The sequence below is a fragment of the Tachyglossus aculeatus genome, chromosome 21 (genome assembly GCF_015852505.1).
Source record: "Tachyglossus aculeatus isolate mTacAcu1 chromosome 21, mTacAcu1.pri, whole genome shotgun sequence".
Taxonomy (NCBI): domain Eukaryota; kingdom Metazoa; phylum Chordata; class Mammalia; order Monotremata; family Tachyglossidae; genus Tachyglossus; species Tachyglossus aculeatus.
The window spans coordinates 24,686,007-24,711,241 of record NC_052086.1 but is presented as its reverse complement, the minus strand read 5'-3'; the positions used below and the strand labels follow the sequence as shown (position 1 = coordinate 24,711,241).

General features: G+C 42.5%; 1 protein-coding gene across 3 annotated transcripts in view; it reads left to right on the top strand.

The window, feature by feature from the left end:
* ZCCHC8 (zinc finger CCHC-type containing 8) overlaps positions 1-18,307 on the top strand; it is a 30,659-nt gene extending 12,352 nt beyond the window's left edge. The window contains exons 2-15 of one of the 3 annotated variants that reach the window (XM_038763624.1): positions 1,061-1,103; positions 1,957-2,031; positions 3,251-3,356; positions 5,596-5,673; positions 6,293-6,396; positions 7,996-8,061; positions 8,681-8,744; positions 9,713-9,855; positions 10,109-10,251; positions 12,498-12,616; positions 13,271-13,357; positions 14,837-14,954; positions 16,842-17,100; positions 17,206-18,307. In XM_038763624.1, the coding sequence (XP_038619552.1) occupies positions 1,061-1,103; positions 1,957-2,031; positions 3,251-3,356; positions 5,596-5,673; positions 6,293-6,396; positions 7,996-8,061; positions 8,681-8,744; positions 9,713-9,855; positions 10,109-10,251; positions 12,498-12,616; positions 13,271-13,357; positions 14,837-14,954; positions 16,842-17,100; positions 17,206-17,656 (1,856 nt within the window). In that variant the 3' untranslated portion in view covers positions 17,657-18,307. Of the gene's footprint in view, positions 1-1,060; positions 1,104-1,956; positions 2,032-3,250; positions 3,357-5,595; positions 5,674-6,292; positions 6,397-7,995; positions 8,062-8,680; positions 8,745-9,712; positions 9,856-10,108; positions 10,252-12,497; positions 12,617-13,270; positions 13,358-14,836; positions 14,955-16,841 lie in introns of all 3 variants that reach the window. The other 2 variants (XM_038763623.1, XM_038763622.1) reach the window with 2 other exon arrangements.
* Positions 18,308-25,235: the final 6,928 nt, after the last annotated feature.

Below are 25,235 nucleotides of genomic sequence, written 5' to 3'. Positions count from 1 at the left end.
CCCATCGCCCCTACCCCCTTCCCCTCAGCATTTGTATATTTTTGTACATATTAATTCCTCTATTTTATTAATGATGTGTCTATAGCTATCATTCTGTTTATCTTCTCTGATGGTACTGACACCCAGCTACTTGTTTCATCGCCTGTCTCTCAGTGGAAAGAGCATGGGCTTTGGAGCCAGAGGTCATGGGTTCAAATCCTGGCTCCACCAATTGTCAGCTGTGTGACTTGGGCCGTCACTTAAGTTCTCTATGCCTCAGTTACCTCATCTGTAAAATGGGGATTAAGTGTGTGAGCCCCACGTGGGACAACCTGATCACCTTGTATCCCCCCAGCGCTTAGAACAGTGTTTTGCACATAGTAAGCGCTTAACAAATGCCATCATTATTATTATTATATACAGGTGCTGTGGGGAGAGGAAGGAGGTAGGGCGGTGGGGATGGGGAGGAAGAGAGGAAAAAGGGGGCTCAGTCTGGGAAGGCCTCTTGGAGGAGGTGAGCTGTCAGTAGGGCTTTGAAGGGAGGAAGAGAGCTAGCTTGGCGGATGGGCAGAAGGAGGGCATTCCGGGCCAGGGGGAGGACGTGGGCCGGGGGTCGATGGCGGGACAGGCGAGAACGAGGTACGGGGAGGAGATTAGTGGCGGAGGAGCGGAGGGTGCGGGCTGGGCTGGAGAAGGAGAGAAGGGAGGGGAGGTAGGAGGGGGCCAGGGGATGGAGAGCCTTGAAGCCCAGGGTGAGGAGTTTCTGCCTGATGCGCAGATTGATTGGTAGCCACTGGAGATTTTTGAGGAGGGGAGTAACATGCCCAGAGCGTTTCTGCACAAATGACTTGCCCAAGGTCACACAGCAGACAAGCAACAGATCCAGTGTTAGAGCCTGGATTTCCCGATTCTTAGACCTGTGCTCTTTTCAGCAAGTCAGTCTGCCTCTCTTCATATTTATAGTTCTGGTTTATGTTTACAACACGACATTGCATAAAGATAGAATTTTGAAAGTTCTTATTGCGAGTCTTGCTCTGAAGAATTCAAAGTTGCAAAGTGTATTCCTTAATAAATAATTAACATCAAGAACTTAAGAGAAAATTGAACATTCTGACTCGGCCAAGGTACGTATTTAAATAAATCTTGGAATTTTATAGTATACCAGTCCGTCAATCGTTAGTATTTTGATGTTTATACCAAGAAGGCTTTGTAGAATGATGTATCTGATTTTGTGGCCTCTTTGCTTTTCAAAACTACTTAGATTCTGGGTAGTTTCGTTTTTCTACTTAAGAGCAAAGAGTTTGTCTCCATTTGTAGAGGTGAAATTATGAGCCCTTACTGCTGTTAATATTCTTGGGGAAATATTTTTAAAAATGAGAACATTTTTGACTTGATAAATACCTTAAAGGCAAAATGTAGCCCAACTGTGCTTGTATTTTAGAAATTACCATTTTGGAAACTGAGTTGCTCCTAAATGATCAGTGATAGATTTGATAGTCTTCCCATGCACTCGAGGTCATTTACACATTAGAGCTGCATTATGATCTCTGTTAAATAGATGATGTTATTAGATTGCTCTCAGATGTTAGGCAAGTTCCGTGATTGGCTTCAGAAAACCTAGAGGTAGGTGAATGATTTCTCTTTTCAGCAGAACTGAAGAATGGGTGGTTCAGTAGCTGAGATTTAATCAATCAGTGATATTTAGTGAGCGCTTACTGTGTGCAGAGTACTGTAGTAAGCACTTGGAGCTGAGAACATTGCCTTATCAGTTGGTTTTAGTGTCAGAATCTGAAAGGCATATCATTTTCCAAAATTTGACTTACAGAATTCTGTAGACGTATTGAGGTTTATTGGTTGAATTTGTATGAAATAGATTCTTAAAGTAATATGTTTATAGCTCTTTCTGCACAAGACAAAGCGTACAGGAAAAAGGCTACTTCAGTGTCCAATATAAAAATGCATTTTATTATTTTTTAGTGGGATTCTGCTGAACGATTCTAAATTAGATGGACCTCTGTTGCAGATTTTATTTATGAACAGTGTCATTTCAAAGTAAGTAGCTCGTCATTCATGCATTTAATAGATTTATGTTCTTTTTAAAGTGCCCGTTTGGATTTTAGGCATGCAAAGTTCACCATTCTCTCTTAAAAGTAGTTTATCTAGGGTGACACTGTTTTGGTTATGGTATAATAAACTTCCAATGACTGTAAACTATCGTTTTGACAACCCCAAGAATTCACTAGAGCCAGATTATACTGAAAGTGTTAAATACTGAAAATAATTTCGAACTGCGTTAGCAGACATATGCTTTTGTCTGTAATAAACAGGTTGTATCAAAAACACAGAATATACTCTCTCAACCCCTGTTTTTATCTGCAGTCTGTGGCTCAGATGGCAGGGCAGGGGAAGCAACTCCTGCTGGGGGGAGTGACAGGAATATAGGACTATCAGGACTCACGGTGGCAACAGTCACTCCAGATCTTTTTTACTCCTAGATGCTTTCCGATTTTAGCCCCTTAACCCTGGAGATGTCTGGTTTACTCTTGCCCACCCTGGATATGCCTTTAGGCTTATTTTCTATCTCCTTGGTCTGTATTCCTCATTTTTTCTCCACCCCTCCCACCACCCCCAACATCTAAAAGACTAGCCCCAAGATGATTCCTGGGTTTGAAATGAAAATTTGGCATCCCCGTGATAAGGTTTTTAACTTGGGTGGGAGGAGAAGAGGAGGCAATCCTGGGAGCCCAGGTGTTGGGGGATTCAGGTCTGAAGTTTGTTCAGAGGGTAATTACAGGTGGAAAATGATGTCATTTTTGCCGTTAATTATGATTTGTGGTGGTTTGCATTCTAAAAAAATAACAGGGAAGGAACAAATTCCACTGGGTTTTTGAAATATGTTCTTAAAACTGTGTTATTTTTGGTGGTGGTGGTAAAAATAAAGAGTATTCTTACATTCCAGATTATGTAGTTTTTCCCAAGTCAAGTGCTTTTTTTCCCCTTTAGCCCAATAACAGTTACCATACAACTAATTGAAGTGAAAAAAACAGTTGTGTCTAACTCTGGCAGTAGATGGTGTATTTTTGTATCTTATAAGCTTAAATATTATAAGGTATCTTCCATTTGATTGCCCTCTCAGAAACAGAATAGGCGGATTTGAAAATTTTGAAAGACAAAAAGGTTCAAGTAGTTTGGTTTGTTTTTTTTCAATCTGGTGTATTTCATTGTGGCTGTTTAGTTGTAATAATCATGTCTGACTTGTCTCTTGGTGCAGGCAATATCATCAAGAAATAGAGGATTTTGTTTCAAATTTAGTAAAAAAATATGAGGAGCATCAGAAAAGTGATACAGAAAAGGCCATCTTTAATATTAAACCCCAGGTATTTAAAATTTCTTAGGGTAAATAAATGCATATGTATTCAGTTTTTTTATTGGTAAAAGGTTGTTCTGGTCTAAAAGTTTCTACAATTTACAAAATACCTTTTAGATTTACCCAAAAGGAACAATGTCACTTGCTGTGATGAAGCACATTTGGTGTGTTTTAATGTAGCCGTTGTGAGGAGTTAGTTGAATATACATACATCAAATAATTTCTTAATGTGAAAATGACAGTATTTTGTTTCTTGTAAGACATTGTTAGTGTTTTGAGTTTTTTGGGTCTTAAATTGTGCTTTTTTTTTTCTTTAAAATAAATCGAAGATGACAGTAACAAAAATATGCAAAACAGATCCCAGTCCCCTTCTCACCCCCCAAAAATCAATCCCATTAAGTAGTCTTACAGAAGGTCATTATCTTCATACATGCTTGAATCTTTGTCACTCTTTCCTTGGGGGCCTAAGCTCTCTCTGGGCAGGGAACATTTCTGTTTACTCTGTCATATTGTGCTCTCCACATGGTAAGCACTCAGTAAATCCCATCGATTGATTGATGCCTAGTGGACTTGATGTCAGATCCACTTAATTCCGTCGCCAAACTTTTTCATCCTTCTCAATAAATTGCCATATCGGGATAGTTGCAATAGGGTTTAGGGGAAGCAGCATGACCCAGTGAATAGAGTACAGGCCTTAGAGTCAAGAGGACCTGGGTTCTAATTCTGCCTCTGCCACTTGTCTGCTGTGTGACCCTGGGCAAGTCACTTCACTTCTCTGTGCCTCTTGTACCTCGTCTGTAAAATGGAGATTAAGTCTCTCAGCTCCATGTGGGTCAGGGACTGTGTTCAACCTGATCTCAACGCTTAGAACAGTGCTTGGCACATAGTAAGCAAAGAACAAATGCTGTTGTTATTATTATGTGTTGGTTTTTTTTAAGGAGACTTTCCTTATAGAAAATTCTAGGGCAAAGCCAACATTAAGAGCCAATCCTAATATTAGTGGGGGTTGGGCTATACTGCTATTTCAGCCTCTGAACCTGTCTGACATTTGCCTGTCTCCTCGCTCGACAGCCCCGTCCCATTCTTTCATTCAGTCGTATTTATTGAGTGCTTACTGAGTCCAGAGCACTGTACTGAGCGCTTGGAAAGTACAGTTTGGCAACAGATAGAGACAATCCCGACCCAGCAATGGGTTCACAGTCTAAGAGGGGGAAGACAGACGTCAGAACAAGTAAACAGGCATCAGTAGCATTCTTGTCTCCCGCCCTCCAGCCATCCATGAGGGTGGTCAGCTTCAACAATGCCAGCACCCCTGGACAGCTGTTAATTCTCCAAACGTCCAGATAAATCAAGAGGAGTGCATGAGGATGCACTCTTGTAGAACAGCTTGTCTGAACATCCGTACGCTGACTTGTGACACCGAATGGTCGTTCAAAGCTTTCCAATGCTTGCCGTATTTTCTGAAAAATCTGCTGTGTTCTTTTGAAGCAAACCTAACCAATGCCAATTTTAATTGGAGAGACTCGATTATTAACAAGTCTAACGGGCACCTATTCATTCATTCATTCAATCGCTTTTATTGAGTGCTTACTGTGTGCAGAGCACTGTACTAAGCACTTGGGAAGTACAAGTTGGCATAGAGGTATTTCAGAGCAGCTGCTTGGTGATAACTTTCAACAGTGTGACCTGAATTGAAACTGAAATGAGAAACAGCAGTGCGGCATAGTGGAAAGAGCTTTGGGCCCGGGAGTCATTGGATTTGAGTTCTGTTCCCGGCTTCACCACTTTTCTGCTGTGTGGCCTTGAGCTAGTTACAATAACTTCTCTGTTTCTCAGTTTCCTCTTCTGTCAAATGGGGCTGAAATACCTGTTCTCCCTCCTACCGAGACTGTGAGCCCCATACATGGCGGGGACGGTATCTGACCTGATTCTCTTGTATCTACCCTAGTGCTTAATACAGTACTTGGCATAGAGTAAGCACTTAAAAATACCACAATTGTCACCTACCCCTTTTCTTTTTCCTCATCACTTGATTGGTAGAATATGCTTCCACCTCAAGTACTTATAGTTCTAAATCTTCCCTCTGTATCAAAGCCGGTCCACGGAAATGTTGAAAAACCTGAAGTCATATCATTTATACATTGGTCTGAATTTCAAACTGATTTTTCTTGTCTTCTCAGAGCTTGAAATTTTTACATGGGTTGAAATATAGTAACCTCATTATTTTTGTTTTTCTCTCTCCATCTTAGCCATCCAGTGTTGTCCTAGAAGAGGATCATAAGGTGGAAACCTCTAGTACAGTAAAAAAAATTAAAGAACCCTTTAGTGTAAGTTAATTTCATGGGCTCTTTGAAGCTTGTTTTAAATGTATTCGCTGGAGATGTGTTTTGTCCTATAGCAGCCAAGTCACATGGACTTCAGACAGTATAGTTTCTTTTGGCCTTGTGTGCTTAAAGGTTTTCAGAAGTCTTGAAAAAATCTAGTGGCAAAAATTTCCCAAGGTTCAAAATCTTTGAAAAAGAGAGATACCGCTTGCTTGTTTTTCAGTTTGGGGTTGAAACTTGTGGAACAAATAAGCTAGTCCCTCGGTACACTTTGATACATTTGGTAGGTGCAAATGTCTAGCAAGTAGAGCTCCAAAAATTGAGAAGCCGTCTTGTATGATGGCTCAGAGGGTGTTCTGAGGACACTGTACTTCCAAATAGAGTGGATCATAGAATGGCCATCTGTTTTGGCAGAGGAGAATTGCTGCACCTCCAGAAGTGTACTCTTTAACCAACAGTTTACTTATGCATGAAAATGTGGTCCATTCATTGAGAAACTGTGAAAATTCTGTTGTCAAAAAATGTTTAACAGCTAAATTAGTTCCATTACAACTTTATTTTTCACACTTTGCATGTTTTCATTTTCTGCTTATCAGTGATTTTCTGGTTTATTTTTCTCCAGGTTGTAGGAAGTGTATTGTATTTTTCCAATTTTTGTCTAGATAAACTGGGACAGCCGCTACTGAACGAAAACCCTCAGCTCACAGAAGGATGGGAAATACCCAAGTATCCTACCTGTTGAAATGAAGGTCCTTTTTCTAGCGTCAAGCCTGATGTGTTTCTTTTCAGCTGACTTGGTCAGGCCCGTATTAGGAGTTTCCTGAATAGTTTTGGTCACCAAATTAAGAAAAATGGAGAAATCAGCCAGGGTCCAGAGAAGACCAGTATTAAAAATGGTTAAAGGGATGGAAAATAGGTTCTTCCACAGAGGACTAAAGGTATTGGAGAGTTCAGCCAAAAGAAAGGACTTAGAAGTGACTTAGTAATTGCTGTTCAAACAATGCTATTGATTAGTTAATAACTCCCTTCAAGCAGTCCTTTTACCAGAAGGACTTTGACCAGTTTTCTGTATTTACAGAGTACTAAGAAAGAAAGGGGTTAAGTTGTATTAGGTAAAAGTTTGGTTTAAGATAGAAAACCATTTCTTGACTCTCAGATAGTAGAACAAGCTTCCAGAGACACCTGTTGTACAGAGGAACCAACTTTGCCTTCTGAGCGAGGGATTGAATTTGGGCCCGAGATTTGAGAGGGAGCATCTTCCAGATGTGGATTTATTTTATTTTGTCAGTATGTTTGGTTTTGTTCTCTGTCTCCCCCTTTTAGACTGTGAGCCCACTGTTGGGTAGGCACTGTCTCTGTATGTTGCCAACTTGTACTTCCCAAGCGCTTAGTCCAGTGTTCTGCACACAGTAAGCGCTCAATAAATACGATTGATTGATTGATTGATTGGAAGCCCCTCCCTTGGCCTCTTGTGGAACCTTGAAAAGCTCCCGTCTGGCCCCTGGCCCTGGTGAGAGAGAGAAAATCCTTTTATCCCACCAAAATTGGAATCACACTTTATACAACAATCAATTTCTGTAGCTCATTAACAGTTGCTGTTTTAGGATAGGCAGTTTCATAATGCACCCACCGGAATGACTACCTACTTACTTCATTCTGTCCTCTCCTCACCAAGATGCAGAAAATGAGGAATAGAAGTAAATGAAAGGGATTAGGTGACAGCAGAAAAATGGTCAAGAAAAATTAATGAACAAGAAGGCACCCTATTTTGTTCGTGTGATAAAAATCAAAAGGTGTACGTTAGAGGAACTGATTCGGATAATCCCCACACCTGGTCAAGTTCCCAGCTTTCCATCCCTAAATGTCTCCACTCACACTGACACACGGACTCATAGAGGCTCGGAAATTCACTAATCCAGACTTCATCGATGTGGAGTAGAAAAGCATTTGGAGAAGAAGGTCCCGATCAGTGGCAGACTGGGTGCTGCTGTTGCTTGGAATTCTTCTTCATGTGTCTCCTTGGAACATCCTAATGGGGTCCGGTTATTCCCTGGAGTGAATAGAAGGAAGCAGCCAGCCTAGGGCAGAATATTGTGCATCAGTGGGCAAAGAGGAAGCAGCAACCCCACTCCAGTGGCAGTATGGATGCTCAGAAAGATCAGTTAGAGTTATAGCTTTACGGTTTCTAGACAAATTTACAGTGTCTAGACAAATTCAGGATTTATGAAACCAGTTATTATTTTTTCAAGTCACCCTTGTTGTGCTTTGCTTTTTTTTAATTAGCATTTTACATTGTTAACTGTTCCTTAATTCAGTTCACCAAAGGTACCAACAGGTTTTCAGTCAAATTGTCTCCCTGGAAGGTCAGGAAATACAAGTAAAGGCAAAAAGGTTTGTGGTGGGTTGTTGTTTTTTTTTAATCACTAAAAGGAAAATTCATTACTTTAAAAATTAACATGAATTTGGCTCTGTGTGGTTTCAATCACCAAGGTAATTTGTTTAAACCCTAATTAAATCTTAATTGTTTATTTAGTTGTTTTAGCTAAAAAAAAAGGTTTTCATTATCTAAATTGGTAGTATTCTTTGATACTTAAACATACCCTGTTTAGCAGCATTGATTCTTTCATAATTAACTGGGGGTTCTTTTAACCTAGCATGCAGTAATGCAATTGTTACCTTTTCTGTCCCTTCCATATTCTAAAATTGAGATGGTAAGGCCTTAAAATATTGACAAGTTATTCTTTGGGTGGTCATTGGAACGCTTCCCCAACTGTCTTGCATCTGAAATGGAGAAGTAAAGCTTCTGCAAGGGGAACAGAATGCATCCTTTATTATAAGATTATAGTACATTTTAATGATGCAGTTTGTCTCAGGAAACTTGTTTCCATTGGTTTAAATAGTTTGTTATTCCTTCATGTGAAAAGGAAAATAGCATGTGGTGGAGGTATTTTTTTTTACTTTTTTCTCAACTAATCATTTACCGTATTAATATATCTGTTCTTTGATTAAGTAGGCCAAAGCCTCACTGTTTCAACTGTGGCTCAGAAGACCATCAAATAAAAGATTGTCCAGTGGTAAATATGTGTTTCATAAAATTTTTCTTTGGAGAATTTGTCTCATGTTTTCAGTACATGTGTAGAATTGTAGACTCAGAAGGGGGCATATATTTCAAATTTAAGCACTTTTTTCCCCCTTTAAAAATCAATTTGTATTCCCAGTCATTTCAAGAAAGATCAGCTTTTCCATTTGACATTTGTCCAAACTGCAGACTAGGTGACTATCTCTGATTCTTAACTGCATTTAAGTTGTACTGAAACCCATGTACATGGATAGTTGCTTTTTAGGCATTTATTTTAAAATTTTGCTTTTAAACTCGGTGCGTATTATAATTGCAACTGATTATGCCCACAGTTTTACCTTTTGACTTTTATCACTCCCCAAAACATACCATGTTTTATACGTGCCTGTCTATTAGACCCAGGCAACTATATCCCAGACTGAGCCCCGTTTTTCTTCTCCTCCTCCCCTCCCCACAGCACTTGTATATATTTGTACAGATTTATTGCTCTATTTATCTTGTACACATTTACTATTCTATTTATTTTGTTAATGACGTGCATATAGCTATAATTCTATTTGTTCCGACGATTTTGACACCTCTCTACATGTTTTGTTTTGTTGTCTGTCTCCCCCTTCTAGACTGTGAGCCCGTTGTTGGGTAGGGACCGTCTCTATATGTTGCCAACTTGTCCTTCCCAAGCGCTTAGTACAGTGCTCTGCACACAGTAAGCGCTCAATAAATATTGAATGAATGAATATCACCCGTCTCAGATCAACATGGCATTCCCTCCTTCTAGACTGTAAACCCGGTGTGGGGAGGGATTGTCTCTCTATATTGCTGAATTGTACTGTCCAAAAACTTAGTAGAGTGCTCTGCACACAGTAAGCACTCAATACGATTGAATGAATTAGTTTTTATTGAATTTCTTTCATGGCCTTAAGTGGTATAGTTCAGTGGCTATCCAATTATGTTGTCTTTTAGCCACGGAATGCTGCTCGTATAAACGAGAAGAGAAAAGAGTTTATGGAAGCTTGTGGGGAAGCAAATAACCAGAATTTTCAGCAGAGGTATCATGCCGAAGAAGTAGAGGAGAGGTTTGGAAGATTCAAACCAGGAATTATCAGGTAACTTAATATACTTTTTGCAGATGAGCCAAGTTATTCTCCTTCAGTTTTGCTTATCTTCAAAATACGGTGAAAAGTAATCGTGCAGCACAATGTAGATATATCTTAATTCACAGTCATAAAGTGCACGAAAAGTTTTACTGCATTTTTTTTCCTTTAAGACTTAATTTAAACCAGGCCTTTGTTTCCATACAATCATGGTATTAATTCTAAACTGGGTAATGAGGTATTGCCTTTTCTCTTTTTTAATTAGTGAAGAACTCCAAGATGCCCTTGGTGTGTCTGACAAGAATCTTCCACCTTTTATCTACCGCATGCGCCAGCTGGGTTACCCACCGGGTTGGCTCAAAGAGGCAGAATTGGAGAATTCAGGGCTTGCGCTTTATGACGGAAAAGGTACGGTGTATTTTCCTAGGAGAGATTCAAGAAGGAGTGGATACCCTCTCTGATGAAGCAATTTTGATAAAAGTATATCTTTGCTGTGCCAAAAGAGAACCCGTGAAAGAACTACTTGATCTTTTCTGTATTGAAAATGCTTATGTGGTCAGGCAAGGAGTGAAATCAGATTTGACACAGGTTAAAAAAGAAATTTAAGGGCATTGGCACCAACTCCATGGGTGTGAAGGTGAGCCATTGCCTCCGTGGGATTGGCATTGGGGGCTTTTTAGGCAGGAAACCGTGCCTAGCCCACCCTTCCCCTTGTAGTCAGGGGCTGGAGATGGATCTAAGATGTGGATTCTGGGTTTTTTTGCCCGCTGTGCTTTTTCCATCAGCAGGTCTCCCAGCCTTGGCCTGGTGTTTTTCACCTTCGTCGGGCTTCAGAACCGGGCCAGAGGCTCTCTCTTGCCTGTGTGAGGAGGCAGCCGGGAGACAAGGAGATGTAGTGGAAAGAGCAGACCCAAGTCCCAGCCCCAGCTCCACTGTTTGTCTGTTCACTCTCCCTCTCGGACTGAGAGCCCCATCAATCAGTAGTTTGTACTGAGCATTTACTGTGTGCGAAGCTCTGTTCTAAATACTTGGCAAAGGACAGTATGAAAGAGTTGGTAGGCAATCCCTGCCCACAGGGTGCTTGCTGTCTACATTGGGAGATAGATGTTAAAATGAATTACAGATAGAGGAAATGGGGACTATGCTCAGTTTGATTCTCTTGTATCCACAAAGCAGTGTGGCCTAGTGGAGAGGGCATGGAGCCTGGGAGTCGGAGGGACCTGGGCTCTAATCCTGGCCCCCCCAACTGCTTACTCTGTGACCTTGGGCAAGTCACTTAACCACTCTGTGCCTCAGTCTCCTCAAACTGTAAAATGGGGGTACCACGTCTCCCGCTTACGTAAACTGTGAGCCCCGTGCAGGACGGGGACACTGTCCACCCTAATTAATTTGTACCGACCCCAGTGCTTAGAACAGTGTTGGACACATAGTAAGTGCTTAACAAATGCCATTAAAAAAAAAAATCTATCCCACTGCTTAGCACATAGTAAGTGCTGAATAAGTGCTTTCATTTATTATGGTGAAGATTGTTGCCACCGTAGCTCCATGAGCGGTACATGTCCACCTGGCTTTCCCTGGTCGGTCAGTGGCAGGTGCCAGGCCAGGAAGCGGCACAAAGACTTCAGTCCTGTGGGGTTTAGACTGAGATTGCAGTGGCTGCAGAACTCCAACCCCCACCATGTCCCCAGAGGATCACCTTGGCTGTCTGGGCAGCCTGAGAAGAAGCTGGGGGATGTCATGCCTTCATGGGGCACCAGAATTGAGGATGAGAAACACTGCTGCGGGGGTAGCAAAGAGTTGCCACCCTAGTCCCCCCTCTTGCTTTGTCCCCCAGCCCTTGTCCTTGTCCCCCTCACCCATCCTCTTCTTTTCCATTCTGCCCCGATGCTCTACCCCAAATTCACACCCATGCTCAAAATGATCAGTTTCTTTGGGCAATCTGTATGTTTTTCTTAGAAATACAGGAAAATATCTACTGAGGTTAAACCCGTGAAGCTCAAAGCTAAATTTGGTGATTATATTCCCGATTTGGGTTCATCAGCAGTGCGGCCTAGTGGATACAGCACCAGCCTGGAGTCAGAAGGACCTGGGTTGTAATCCTGGTTCCTCCACTTGTCTGCTGTGTGACCTTGGGCAAGTCGCTTCACTTCTCTGTGCCTCAGTTACCTCAACTGTAAAATAGGGATTAAGACTGTGAGTCCCGTGTGGGACAGGGACTGTGTGCAACCCGATCACCTTGTATCTACCCCAGCACTTAGAACAGTGCCTGGTACATAGTAAGTTCTTAACAAATACTATAAAAAATGCGCATTTATATTTTCTGTGCATCTTTTTTAAATTTAATTAGTAATATACGATGGTTGGATGGGTTGAGGGAGAGGTTACAATAGGAAAAATAATCCCCGGCCTGGTGTTTCTCACCTTCATCGGGCTTCAGAACTGCAATGTCCTTTCAGTGATAATAGTCGGTTTTTCTCTACCTCCTACACCAATGTGAATTCTTGTCAGGGAAAAGACAGACCTAATTGTCTGTGCCATGAATTGGAAGTCAGAAATCCCAAGGGTGATTTCTGTCTCTGTCCCGTCTTTTGTAGGTTATGTTGGCTGCTAACCTACAGCAGTGTTAATACTATATTGATAATTATTTTTAATAGATGCCACTGATGAAACAGAAACTGGAGAACAGCAACAGAATCAGTGTGTCACTTACGATGTCTCTAAATTGGTAAACTATCCAGGTTTTAATATATCTCCTCCAAAAGGAATCCCAGATGTGAGTAATTTTCCCTTCTGTGTGTTAAATTTTTTCAGACAGTCCTACGTTTTAACTCATTTTTAAAATTTAAAGTAATTCATTTCAGTTGATACTGTCATTTGAAGCCGAGTGTAATTTGATTTTAGGAAAGATTTTCTTTAGAAAGATGATTAGGGAGATGAATTTTGCCTTTCCGTTGCAGTCCAGTTAATTTTTTAGGAGTGATGGATCGTTCAGAGACATTAAAAGCTTTTATTATGTGCCCAGGTGATACCTTCTCTGACAAGTACACTTTCCTGTTAAACTGCCGCAGTCTTCGTGGTATCAGCAAGGGCTTTTTGTATTGTGGGGGATGTCATTATTATTGGTATTGTCCTGACAATAGTATTATTGGCACAGGGAATACGCTTAGTACAGTGCTCTGCACACAGTAAGCGCTCAGTAAATACGATTGAGTGAATTAATTTGATGACCGAGCGAAGGATTTTAAACACTTTGGTAGCCTCCTTTCCCGTAGTGCTTAGCTCCCAGTCAATGGGAACTCACACCTTTGGAAGAAGTATAATCTGAGTCCTCCATTTACCATCTTTGTAGCTAATAGATAGGTTGCTTGTCTCAGGGACAGATTGCCAAATAAATTTGTATTTCTTAACATTTATTTTCATCCTACAGGAATGGAGGATATTTGGTTCCATACCAATGCAAGCTTCTCAGCAAAAAGATGTTTTTGCTAATTACCTTGCTTCCAATTTCCAATCGGTAACTATGATTTTCTGCCAGATTTTGATATGTTTCACGGGGAAGTGCTACTGTAATTCAAGGACAGCTTTCTTTTGAAATCCTGGGGTTAGGCAAATCTGCCCCGTGGGACTCTCCCCTTCCATTATTGTGTGGCAGGTGCACTTGCATTTTCTTTGATAAGTGGCTTGCCTAGTGTGAGCAGGCTCCTTCCATTATTGTGTGGCAGGTGCACTTGCATTTTCTTCGATAAGTGGCATGCCTAGTGTGAGCAGGCTCTTGCTGTTGAAAGAGCTTCCTTTAGTTCCTTAATCACGTTCCATCCAAATGCATTTGCTCGCTGTGGGCAGGGAATGTGTCTGTTTATTCTCCCAAGCACTTAGTACAGTGCTGTGCATACAGTAAACACGATTGAATGAATTATGGCAGAACTGAGTATCGTTTCTGTTCATCGTTTTTAACGTGAATATGCTGAAGACTAGATGCCCTTTCTCGTGTGTGTGCAGGTGCACATGTTTTGTCTTTTGACTAGATTATGAGGAAGAGATGGCAAAATACACCCACATTATCAAGGCACGGGCCACGAGATGGTTATTCTCAACTCCTCACTCGACCCGCATATTCAGTCTGTCACCAGATTGTCGACTCTACCTTCACAGCATCTCTAGAATGTACCCTCTTCCTCTCCATACAAACTGCTACCACGCTGATCCAAGCATTTAGCGTGTCCCACCTTGTCTACTGCATCTGCTTTTTTGCTGACCTCCCGATCTCCTGTCTCCCCCCCTACTGCAGTCCTTACTTAACCCTGCTGCCCAGATTATTTTTCTGAAAATAAAATAAAACCCAACCTGGACACTTCACTCTTCTAACGCTAACCTACTCACTGTACTTCAGTCTTGTCTTTCTTGCTGCCGACACCGTGCCCAAGCCTTCTCTCTAGCTTGGAACTCCTCCTTCCCTTTCATTTACAGCAGACCACCACCCCACCTCAAAGCCTTATTAACATCACATCTCCTCTGAGGCCTTCCCCGACTAAGCTCTCATTTCTCCTACCCCATCTCCCTTTAAGTGCCCTTGAAGTACATGATATTCACTCCCACCTTCAGCCCTACAGCACTTACGTACATATCAGTACTTTATTTTAATGTCTGTCTCGACACCTAGACTGCTCATTGTGGCAGGGAATATGTCTGTTATATTGTTATATTGCACTCTCCCAAGTGCTTAGTACAGTGCTCTGCACACAGCACTCAGTAAATACGATTGACTAATACTGTACTCTCCCAAGTGCTTAGTACAATGCGCTGCAGACAGTAAGCACTCAGTAAATTCCATTGATTGATTGATTTAGTACATTATGTTCTGCTTGAATCAACCCTGAGTATTTTTTTAATTTAACAGGTGAACTAAAATCCAAATTTCTTAACCTGAAGAAAAGTTTTAATGAATTTCTGATTTTTGTCTAGTGTTCATAATTTTCCTCTCTTTCACCTTTAGCCAAGTCCAAAGTCCAGCTGTAAAAGATCTGCATCTCAGTCAAGTCCTAGTAGTCCCAAAAAGCAAAAAAGAGGAAATAGTACAGTGTCATCATCAACTGACATGGAGCTTGATTCTGGTATGTGTGTCTTGTATTAAATGATTTCAATTCAACGTTCTGTGACATCTGTTCTTAATGTGAGCACTAAGAAAATGTCAAAAAGGAAAAATGATACCCTGAGCTTGTTTTACTCTTCTCCTGTGTTCAGTTGTTCTGGATGTTACTCTTATTCTGAAATATTAAAAAATGAATTGTCACATCTAACAAAGTAGCATTTAGGATGCGAAATCCGTGGAACTGAGCTATAATTCCATATTTGCTGCCTTGATAGGACTGATCAATGGATTGTGCTGCAGAGGGCATTCAGCAAAATAGTATGATTCCATAAATCTCTTTAATCTGTTCATATTCTTGTGCTGGCCTTTTATTGGCTACCGGTGGAAAGTGCCTAATCTCTCCCACTTTTTCACTTGGCCCTTTTTCCTCCCATCTTTCAGTTTTAGGGTTTAGCTTGTAGGGAGAGACTAGTGGGGTTTTTTGCTACCAAAATTGCCATTTCCAGTCCCCTTCTGATCAATTCCGGTAATCTTAGCAGTGACCTTGTCAGTGTGCAGCTGACTTGTTACTCATATGAACTGTCTGGTGGCAGTTTCTCTACTCCTTCATTTCCTTATTCTGCCATGGCAGATCTGGCACCACACATATCCCCCCTCACAATCTGGCTAACACTTGCTTGTGCATATGCTTACACATAATTTTTTATCACGTGTTTACAAGTACAGATGCAGGCATTCCCATCTGTGTTCCTAGTATAGATAGCTGATATCTTACTATTAAGATATATGAAGTAATACTAACTGTGATATCCGTTGAGCACTTACTATGAGCCGAACACTGTACTACAGGCTGGGAGAGGGTCAAGATAATCCAGGTGGACTCAGTCACTGTCCCACACTGGGCTCACGGTTTGGGTTAGGAAGAACAGGTGTTTAATCCCCATTTTACAGAAGAGGAAACTGAGATAGAAGTTGAATGATTCGTCCAAGGTCACAGAGCAGGCGAGTGACAGAACCGAGATCAGAATCCATGTCTTCGGGTCCTGTGCTCTGTCCATTAGGCCACACTGCTTCTCTATCAAAAAAGTAGGAAGGAAAATAAAAGTAGCAGAGAAAGGGTATTAAAAATGAGATGGAATAATAAACAGAAGTACAGTAAAATCATTTGAAAGCTAGTAAAATGAGAAGGCCAGAAAGAATACGGGAAGGGTATATGGATTGATTAGTGAGGCACAAGGAGACATGAATGGCGAGGGGAGAGGTAGGGGAGAATGAGGAGGTGTTTGTTAGCTGGAAGAAAGAATGGGTGAGTGAAAATCTAGGTAGGAGAAGATGGTGGGGGCGAGGGGTATGTGATCAGAGGAAAAGTTGTGCTGGGTCGAAAATAGTGGGTATGTGGTCAGAGAGAGCCTCCAGGATCTAGTAAATAATATGTGAATAGTAAATAATGTAGTGTTTTTTGCTCTCGGAGTTGAACATCTGATGAAAGGGATAAGATTGACTAGACCTTGGAGAAGCGATTCAGGAGCAGTTCAAGTTGTTTCTGGATTTAGCCACTGGAAAGGTAGCTTATGATGACCTCAAAAAACCCGATGCCATCTGGTCTGTAACACATTTTTTTCACTAGGCATTTTAGGTAGACTGTTGTTAGGGAATTAGGTGATTTTCTTCTGACCACGCGAGTCTCCTTGGACAGAACAGAATGCAGTGTTAGAAATGGTTGGGTGCCTGTGCGTGGTTGTATGGGTGTGTGTGTAATAATTGAAAAATCCTTGGAATAGATTAAAAATAGTTCTGTTCATTGTCCGCTATTGGTTCACTGGTGAAAATTCAGTTCTTTTTCAAATGTTGTGAACGATGGCTACGTTTGCGACAATTTCTAACGTATCTTCCTCGTCCCGTATTACAGATATGGAGGTGCCCCCCGGTTCTCACTCGGGTGAAGCTTTTGAGTTCCAGCCCCCCTTGCCTCCTGGATCTCCCCTGATTGCAACTCCTCCCCCATTGCCCCGAGGGACTCCTCCCCAGACGCCCCCAAACTTCACCCCGCCCCTCCCCAAAGGCACCCCACCGGCCGCTCCGTCTGCCGACTCGACTCAAACCAGGGGAGGGGACGCGACTATGGACGAAGACACCTTGACCCTAGAAGAACTGGAAGAGCAACAGAGGTTAATATGGGCCGCGCTAGAACAGGCGGACAGTACGAACAGCGATTCTGACATTCCAGGCGACACCCCATTAACTGGAAACTCTGTCACGTCTTCACCATCCAGGAACGAACAGCCCGCTACTGCGCCGGAAGGAAAAACCGCCGAAAAGCCAGCGTCCGTTGAGCCTGGGGTTTCAGACACTTGCCCTCAGATCACCCAGACAGAGCATTTGAAATCTAGCCCCGCCGTGGAGGCCGCGGCACTCTGCGAAGAAGAAGAGAAAGAGGATGAGCCGGCCGGGGCGGATTGGGAAGGTACCGTAGATAACAGCACCCCTGGGTCAAACGGCGGAGTCAGTAATGGAGGCAACGAGTCTCTTGCTCAGGCGGTCACCAGCACTGCATTGCCCTCGAAAAATTCCAGCCCCGTCCCTGATATGAGCAAATTTGCCGCGGGCATCACGCCGTTCGAATTTGAGAACATGGCGGAGTCTACAGGGGTTTATCTCCGAATAAGAAGCCTGTTAAAGAACTCTCCGCGAAACCAGCAGAAAACCAAAAAGGCCTCCGAATAGCCGGTTGGTGCTCTACCCCGTGTGACGTTTAGTTTCCGTGTAATTATCTTCTTCAAATTTGCTGGGAGATCAACTCAACCGAGTGGACTCGTTGACGAAAATATCGATCCAGCTTTCGATCGTGATAAGAGCCACTTCTGGCAGCCTGCTCGAAAGAACCTCTGAGGGGTGGAAGGACTATTGATTCGCTAATATAGCATATTTTATTCTCATTGATTTTTTTTTAAAAAAAAAAAAAGAAAAGAAAAGTTGAGAAGATAAAGATTCCGGAGTCCGAGGTGGTTACTTGGTGGTTTTCTTGAGATTTGTACAATTTCTGACTCGTGAGTTTCCGATGGAATGATGGTTTTTAACTGTCCTTTGTACATTGTTTCTCTTTCTACATTTTGCTAATTATCCTGTAGATAATGTCAATGTTTTTAAAGTTCTGACAGTTTTAAATTTCTTATGTTTCAATTCTGGCAATCAAATGGAAAAATCAGGGATTACCAGCTTTGTCACCATTTCGGGTATTTTTATAAGTGATTTCAGTGGGTTCAATTTTAATACCACTTTTACTTTTTGTAACCTCATTCTTCACATAAACTTGCTGTACAGTTATGTTCATCCTGTGTACAGAGGTTTAATAAAATAGTTTTCATATAAATGTTATAAGACTTCTGGCATTAGTGTGTGATAATGCAGTAATATAGCTATATTTACAAGTGAATTAATTTCTTGCTTATGAACTCAGTCATTTTTCATAGGGAGAGAATAACTGTGGTAAATACAGAATGAACCTGTAGACAGAGAACAAAACCAAACATACTAACAAAATAAAATAAATAGAATAGATAGGTACAAGTAAAATAAATAGAGTAATAAATATGTACAAACATATATACATATATACAGGTGCTGTGGGGAAGGGAAGGAGGTAAGATGCAGGGGATGGAGAGGGGGACGCGGGGGAGAGGAAGGAAGGACTGTCAAGCTTTGGGTGTTGTGAAAGGTTTTCAAACAGCAGAATCCACCGAAATTACAGGCGAGTGAACACAGTTCAGAAGTGAGAGAGAAATGTTTTCCCAAATATCGTCGTTCACAATTTACATCTAAGAAAATAAAAGAAAAATCGGCTGTTTTAAAAGCAGACTCTTTTAACGGAGTTTAAGCTCCCATTTGGAACCGTCTTAGGCTGTAAGCTTCTTGTGGGCAGGGAACGTGTCTGCTAACTCTTGTTGTATTGTACCCTCCCAAGTGCTTAGTACAGCATTCTACACATAGTAAGTGCTCAGTAAATACAGTTGATTGATTATCGGGGCAGTGTATCAGACTTGCTGAGCCCAGCCTGCAAGACAACTGGCCCCAGCAGAGAAGTGGAGAAAGAGGAGAAAGGTAAAGAAGTACTGATCCAGCCACCTTTGCTGGCTCCCCAGTTCTTGGCTCCTTCTCAAAGGAGAGTAAATTGATGCTCTCAGATTTTCCTTCCTCTCCCCCTCATCATCACCATCATCATCATCAATCGTATTTATTGAGCGCTTAATATGTGCAGAGCACTGTACTAAGCGCTTGGGAAGTACAAATTGGCAACATATAGAGACAGTCCCTACCCAACAGTGGGCTCACAGTCTAAAAATCCCCCCTCCATCCCCCGCATCTTACCTCCTTCCCTTCCCCACAGCACCTGTATATATGTATATATGTTTGTACATATTTATTACTCTTTATTTATTTTACTTGTACCTATCTATTCTATTTATTTTATTTTGGTAGTATGTTTGGGTTTGTTCTCTGTCTCCCCCTTCTAGACTGTGAGCCCACTCTTGGGTAGGGACTGTCTCTATAGGTTGCCAGCTTGTACTTCCCAAGCGCTTAGTACAGTGCTCTGCACACGGTAAGCGCTCAATAAATACGATTGATTGATTGATTGATTTTTCAGGACTTTGGGGTTCCTCTGAATGCAGTCTCCCTGTATCGGGAACCCCAGGGAGAAGTGGCAGCAGCAAGAGCCCCTCTAACCCAAAGCTCGATGGGGAAGGAGGGTGGGATGCTCTCGCCTTGTCATTTTTTTTTTTGCTGCTGCTGCTGTTTGAGAGGAAAACTACCTGGATGACCTTGCCTATGTATCTGTGTCTCCACTTCTGTGGAAACCCCACTCAGGACAGCTTTCTCTTCAACATTTTCCTTTCATTCTATGGTAATAATACTGTGTTAGGTAACTAATCACTTCAAAAAGCTGCATATTTCCAGTAAATTCTTTGTGGAAGTGTGGCCTGCGTACAAAGACATAACTAGATCTGGCTCATCCAAATAGGCTTGACTTGGTAGTCCGGGAAATATTTTCTCAGTAATCTGCGGTACTTATTGAGCTGTTGAGTTGATGTGTTCAGACCACTGGACTAGACCACTGGACTAGGTGCTTGGAAGGGAGCATTAAAGTTATAATAATAGTCAATCAATCAATCAATCGTTTTATTGAGCGCTTACTGTGTGCAGAGCACTGTACTAAGCACTTGGGAAGAACAAGTTGGCAACAAATACAGTCCCTACCCAACAGTGGGCTCACAGTCTAGAAGGGGGAGACAGAGAACAAAACCAAACATATTAACAAAATAGTGATTTTGGGCAAGTCACTTCGCTTCTCTGTGCCTCAGTTACCTCATCTGTAAAATGTGGATTAAGACTGTGGGCCCCCTGTGGGACAACCTTGATCACCTTGGAACCTCCCCAGCGCTTAGAACAGTGCTTTGCACATAGTAAGCGCTTAATAAATGCCATCATTATTATTATAATAGAAATTGTGGTATTTGTTAAGCACTTACTATGTGTCAAGCACTGCACTAAATGTTGGGACAGATAGGATGCAGTTCCTGAACCGTAGTCTAAGTGGGAGGGAGAACAGGTATTTTATTCCCATTTTTACAGATGGGAAAACTGAGGCACAGATAAATTGAGTAACTCGCCCAAGATCCCACAGCAAGGTAGTGGCAGAAACAGGATTAGAACCCAGGTTTCCTGATTTCCAGACCTCTTTCCACTTAACCCCGCTGCTTTTCTATTTTAGGAGACACAATCTCTACCCTCAAAGATCAAAGATCCCACAATCCGGTGGGAGAGACAAACACAAAGTAATTACAAGTATTAGGAAAAAGCATGGAAAGATGGCCAGCGCTTAGTACAGTGCTCTGCACACAGTAAGCGCCCAATAAATACGATTGATGATGATGATGATGATGGAGAAATGGACAAGTGAGTGCTTAAATGGAATATGCCAATCTTTACGTACAGAAGTGCTGCAGAGTAGTGAGTGCATTAGTGCGAAGGTGGCTTAAAATTGTTGAGTTGGAAGTTAGGAATCTCCGATCTCAGGAGAAGAAAATCTGGGAAAGCTTCCTGTAGAAGGTGGGATTTTAGGAGGGTTTGGAAGATGGGGAGAGCTGTTGTCTAGGGAACTGGAAGGGGGTTGGGAGTTGTAAGAAGCAGGAAGGGTTTTTTGAGGTGGGAGACAAGAACAAGGCACAGTGAGAAGACTGAAAAGTGGAGCTAGTGGAAGAAAGTGGGTAAGTGAGGATATAAGTGGGTAAGAGCTGATGGGAATGCCTTAAAGCCGATGATCTGCTTGATGCAGAGAAACAGGACAACCATTGGGAGGGGTGGTGACCTCATTCGCTCCCACGGCTTCAACTATCATCTCTACGCTGATGACACCCAGATCTCCATCTCTGCCCCTGCTCTCTCCCCCTCTCTTCAGGCTCGCATCTCCTCCTGCCTTCAGGACATCTCCATCTGGATGTCCGCCCGCCACCTAAAGCTCAACATGTCGAAAACTGAGCTCCTTGTCTTCCCTCCCAAACCTTGTCCTCTCCCTGTCTTTCCCATCTCTGTTGACGGCACTACCATCCTTCCCATCTCACAAGCCCGCAACCTTGGTGTCATCCTCGACTCCGCTCTCTCATTCACCCCTCACATCCAAGCCGTCACCAAAACCTGCCGGTCTCAGCTCCGCAACATTGCCAAGATCCGCCCTTTCCTCTCCATCCCAACCGCTACCCTGCTCATTCAAGCTCTCATCCTATCCCGTCTGGACTACTGCACCAGCCTTCTCTCTGATCTCCCATCCTTGTGTCTCTCTCCACTTCAATCCATACTTCATGCTGCTGCCCGGATTATCTTTGTCCAGAAACGCTCTGGCCATATCACTCCCCTCCTCAAAAATCTCCAGTGGCTACCAATCAATCTGCGCATCAGGCAGAAACCCCTCACCCTGGGCTTCAAGGCTGTCCATCCCCTCGCCCCCTCCTACCTCACCTCCCTTCTGTCCTTCTCCAGCCCAGCCCGCACCCTCCGCTCCTCCACCGCTAATCTCCTCACTGTACCTCGCTCTCACCTGTCCCGCCATCGACCCCTGGCCCACGTCCTCCCCGGGGCCCGGAATGCCCTCCCTCCGCCCCTCCGCCAAGCTAGCTCTCTTCCTCCCTTCAAGGCCCTGCTGAGAGCTCACCTCCTCCAGGAGGCCTTCCCAGACTGAGCCCCTTCCTTCCTCTCCCCCTCGTCCCCCTCTCCATCCCCCCATCTTACCTCCTTCCCTTCCCCACAGCACCTGTATATATGTATATATGGTTGTACATATTTATTACTCTATTTATTTACTTATTTATTTATTTTACTTGTACATTTCTATCCTATTTATTTTATTTTGTTGGTATGTTTGGTTCTGTTCTCTGTCTCCCCCTTTTAGACTGTGAGCCCACTGTTGGGTAGGGACTGTCTCTATGTGTTGCCAATTTGTACTTCCCAAGCGCTTAGTACAGTGCTCTGCACATAGTAAGAGCTCAATAAATATGATTGATTGATTGATTGATTGAATGCAAGACAAATGTCGGATTTCAGTCTTCTGATGACCAATCTTATTTCTGTGTGTTCCCTAAATCAGCTGCTGACTCCATCTTTTTTGAACCTTCAGTTTATACTGGCATTTTCACTGAGATGTATGAATTAATAAAAGCATGAGACTGGAACAGATTGAATGAATGCCTGTATGAACTAATGGTGATCAGAAAAAACTTCAGGGTAATAATAATAATGATGGTATTTAAGCACTTACTACAGGCCGAGCACTGTTCTAAGCGCTGGGGTAGATACAAGGAAATCAGGTTGTCCCACACGGGTTTCACAATCTTAATCCCCATTTTACAGATGAGGTAACAAGGCCCTACTGAGAGCTCACCTCCTCCAGAAGGCCTTCCCAGACTGAGCCCCTTCCTTCCTCTCCCCCTCGTCCTCCTCTCCATCCCCTGCATCTTACCTCCTTCCCTTCCCCACAGCACCTGTATATATGGATATATGTTTGTACATATTTATTACTCTATTTTACTTGTACCTATCTATTCTATTTATTTTTTGTTAGTGTGTTTGGTTTTGTTCTCTGTCTCCCCCTTCTAGACTGTGAGCCCACTGTTGGGTAGGGACTGTTTCTATATGTTGCCAGCTTTTACTTCTCAAGCGCTTAGTCCAGTGCTCTGCACACAGTAAGTGCTCAATAAATACGATTGATTGATTGATTCCTCTCCCCCTCCTCCCCGTCTCCATCCCCCCGCCTTACCTCCTTCCCTTCCCCACAGCACCTGTGTATATGTATATATGTTTGTACATATTTATTACTCTATTTTACTTGTACATATCTATTCTATTTATTTTATTTTGTTAATGCGTTTGGTTTTGTTCTCTGTCTCCTCCTAGACTGTGAGCCCACTGTTGGATAGGGGCCGTCTCTATATGTTGCCAACTTGTACTTCCCAAGCGCTTAGTACAGTGCTCTGCACACAGTAAGCGCTCAATAAATACGATTGATTGATTGATTGACTCGCCCAAAGAGTCACAGCAGACAAGTGGTGGAGTCAGGATTAGAACCCACATCCTCTGAGTCCCAACCCCTGGCTCTTGCCAATAGACTGCTGCTTCTCTGTTTTGTGTGGTGTTACTGCCAGGCCAGTAGATGGTGAACCGTCCTCAGCCAAACCCTTTCAATAATAAATACTTTTATAATAACTAACCCTGTTCTTTTCATTCATTCATTTAATCATATTTATTGAGCGCTTACTGTGTGCAGAGCACTGGACTAAGCGCTTAGGAAGTCCAAGTTGGCAACATAAAGAGACGGTCCCTACCCAACAACGGGCTCACAGTCTAGAAGGGGGAGACAGACAACAAAGCAAAAAACGTGGACAGGTGTCATCAGAATAAATAGAAATAAAGCTAGATGCACATCATTAACAAGAATATACACCGTAAGAAATATTAACTGTCAAAAATCGGATGGGGCAGAGTTTCGAAAGCCCAAAGAACATTTCGAAATGGAGTAAAACCTCAAGTATTAAAACATTTTTTCTGTTGGTATCAGTGCTGACTCCACCAGGGGTCTGCTGGATGCTCTTGGACAAATCACTTAATTTCTCTGTGCCTCAGTAACCTCATCAGTAAAATGAAGGTTAAGACGGTGAGCCCCATGTGGGACATCATAATAATAATGATGGCATTTATTAAGCGCTTACTATGTGCCAAGCACCGTTCTAAGCGCTGGGGAGGTTACAAGGTGATCAGGTTGTCCCACGGGGGGCTCACAGTCTTAATCCCCATTTTACAGATGAGGTCACTGAGGCTCAGAGAAGTGAAGTGACTGGCCCAAAGTCACACAGCTGACAATTGGTGGAGCTGGGATTTGAACCCATGACCTCTGACTCCCAAGCCCTGGCTCTTTCCATTGAGCCACGCTGCTTCTCATGAACTGTGGCAGCTTGTATCTGCCTCGGCACTTAGTACAGTGCCTGGCACATAGTAAGTGCTTGACAATATCATCATCATCAATCATATTTATTGAGCGCTTACTGTGTGCAGAGCACTGTACTAAGTGCTTGGGAAGTACAAGTTGGCAACATATACAGTCCCTACCCAATAGCGGGCTCACAGTCTAAAAGGGGGAGACAGACAACAAAACCAAACATACTAACAAAATAAAATAAATAGAATAGATATGTACAAGTAAAATAAATAGAGTAATAAATATGTACAAACATATATACATATATAGAGGTGCTGTGGGGAAGGGAAGGAGGTAAGATGGGGGGATGGAGAGGGGGACGAGGGGGAGAGGAAGGAAGGGGCTCAGTCTGGGAAGGCCTCCTGGAGGAGGTGAGCTCTCAATTATTGAGCAATCAATAATTATGACTGACTGATTGGCAAATGCCAACCAGCTTTGATCCTGAGAGAGCATAGTTTATGTCTCCAAGTATTTAATCGGTTGAGGCTTTTTTCTAAAGAAAAGTCATTTCTAAAGAATAATACTGATGACATGTAAGCGCTTACTACGTGCAAAGCACCATTCTAAGCGCTGAGAAGCTAGGTCTTGTTTTAGGATTCTTTAATGAGAAGCCAAAAAGTATAAACCTGTAACTTTGCAAGTGGAGAGAGGAAATTAGCACCTTGAAGGGAAACTTGAACTGTAGAAATGCAGGCAATTTTATAAAGAGGACGTGGGGTGGAGGAGTAGGTTGCTAGGGATCGCTGTTTGAACTTGTTCTTGCTGTGGTTGGTCTCTAGGTGA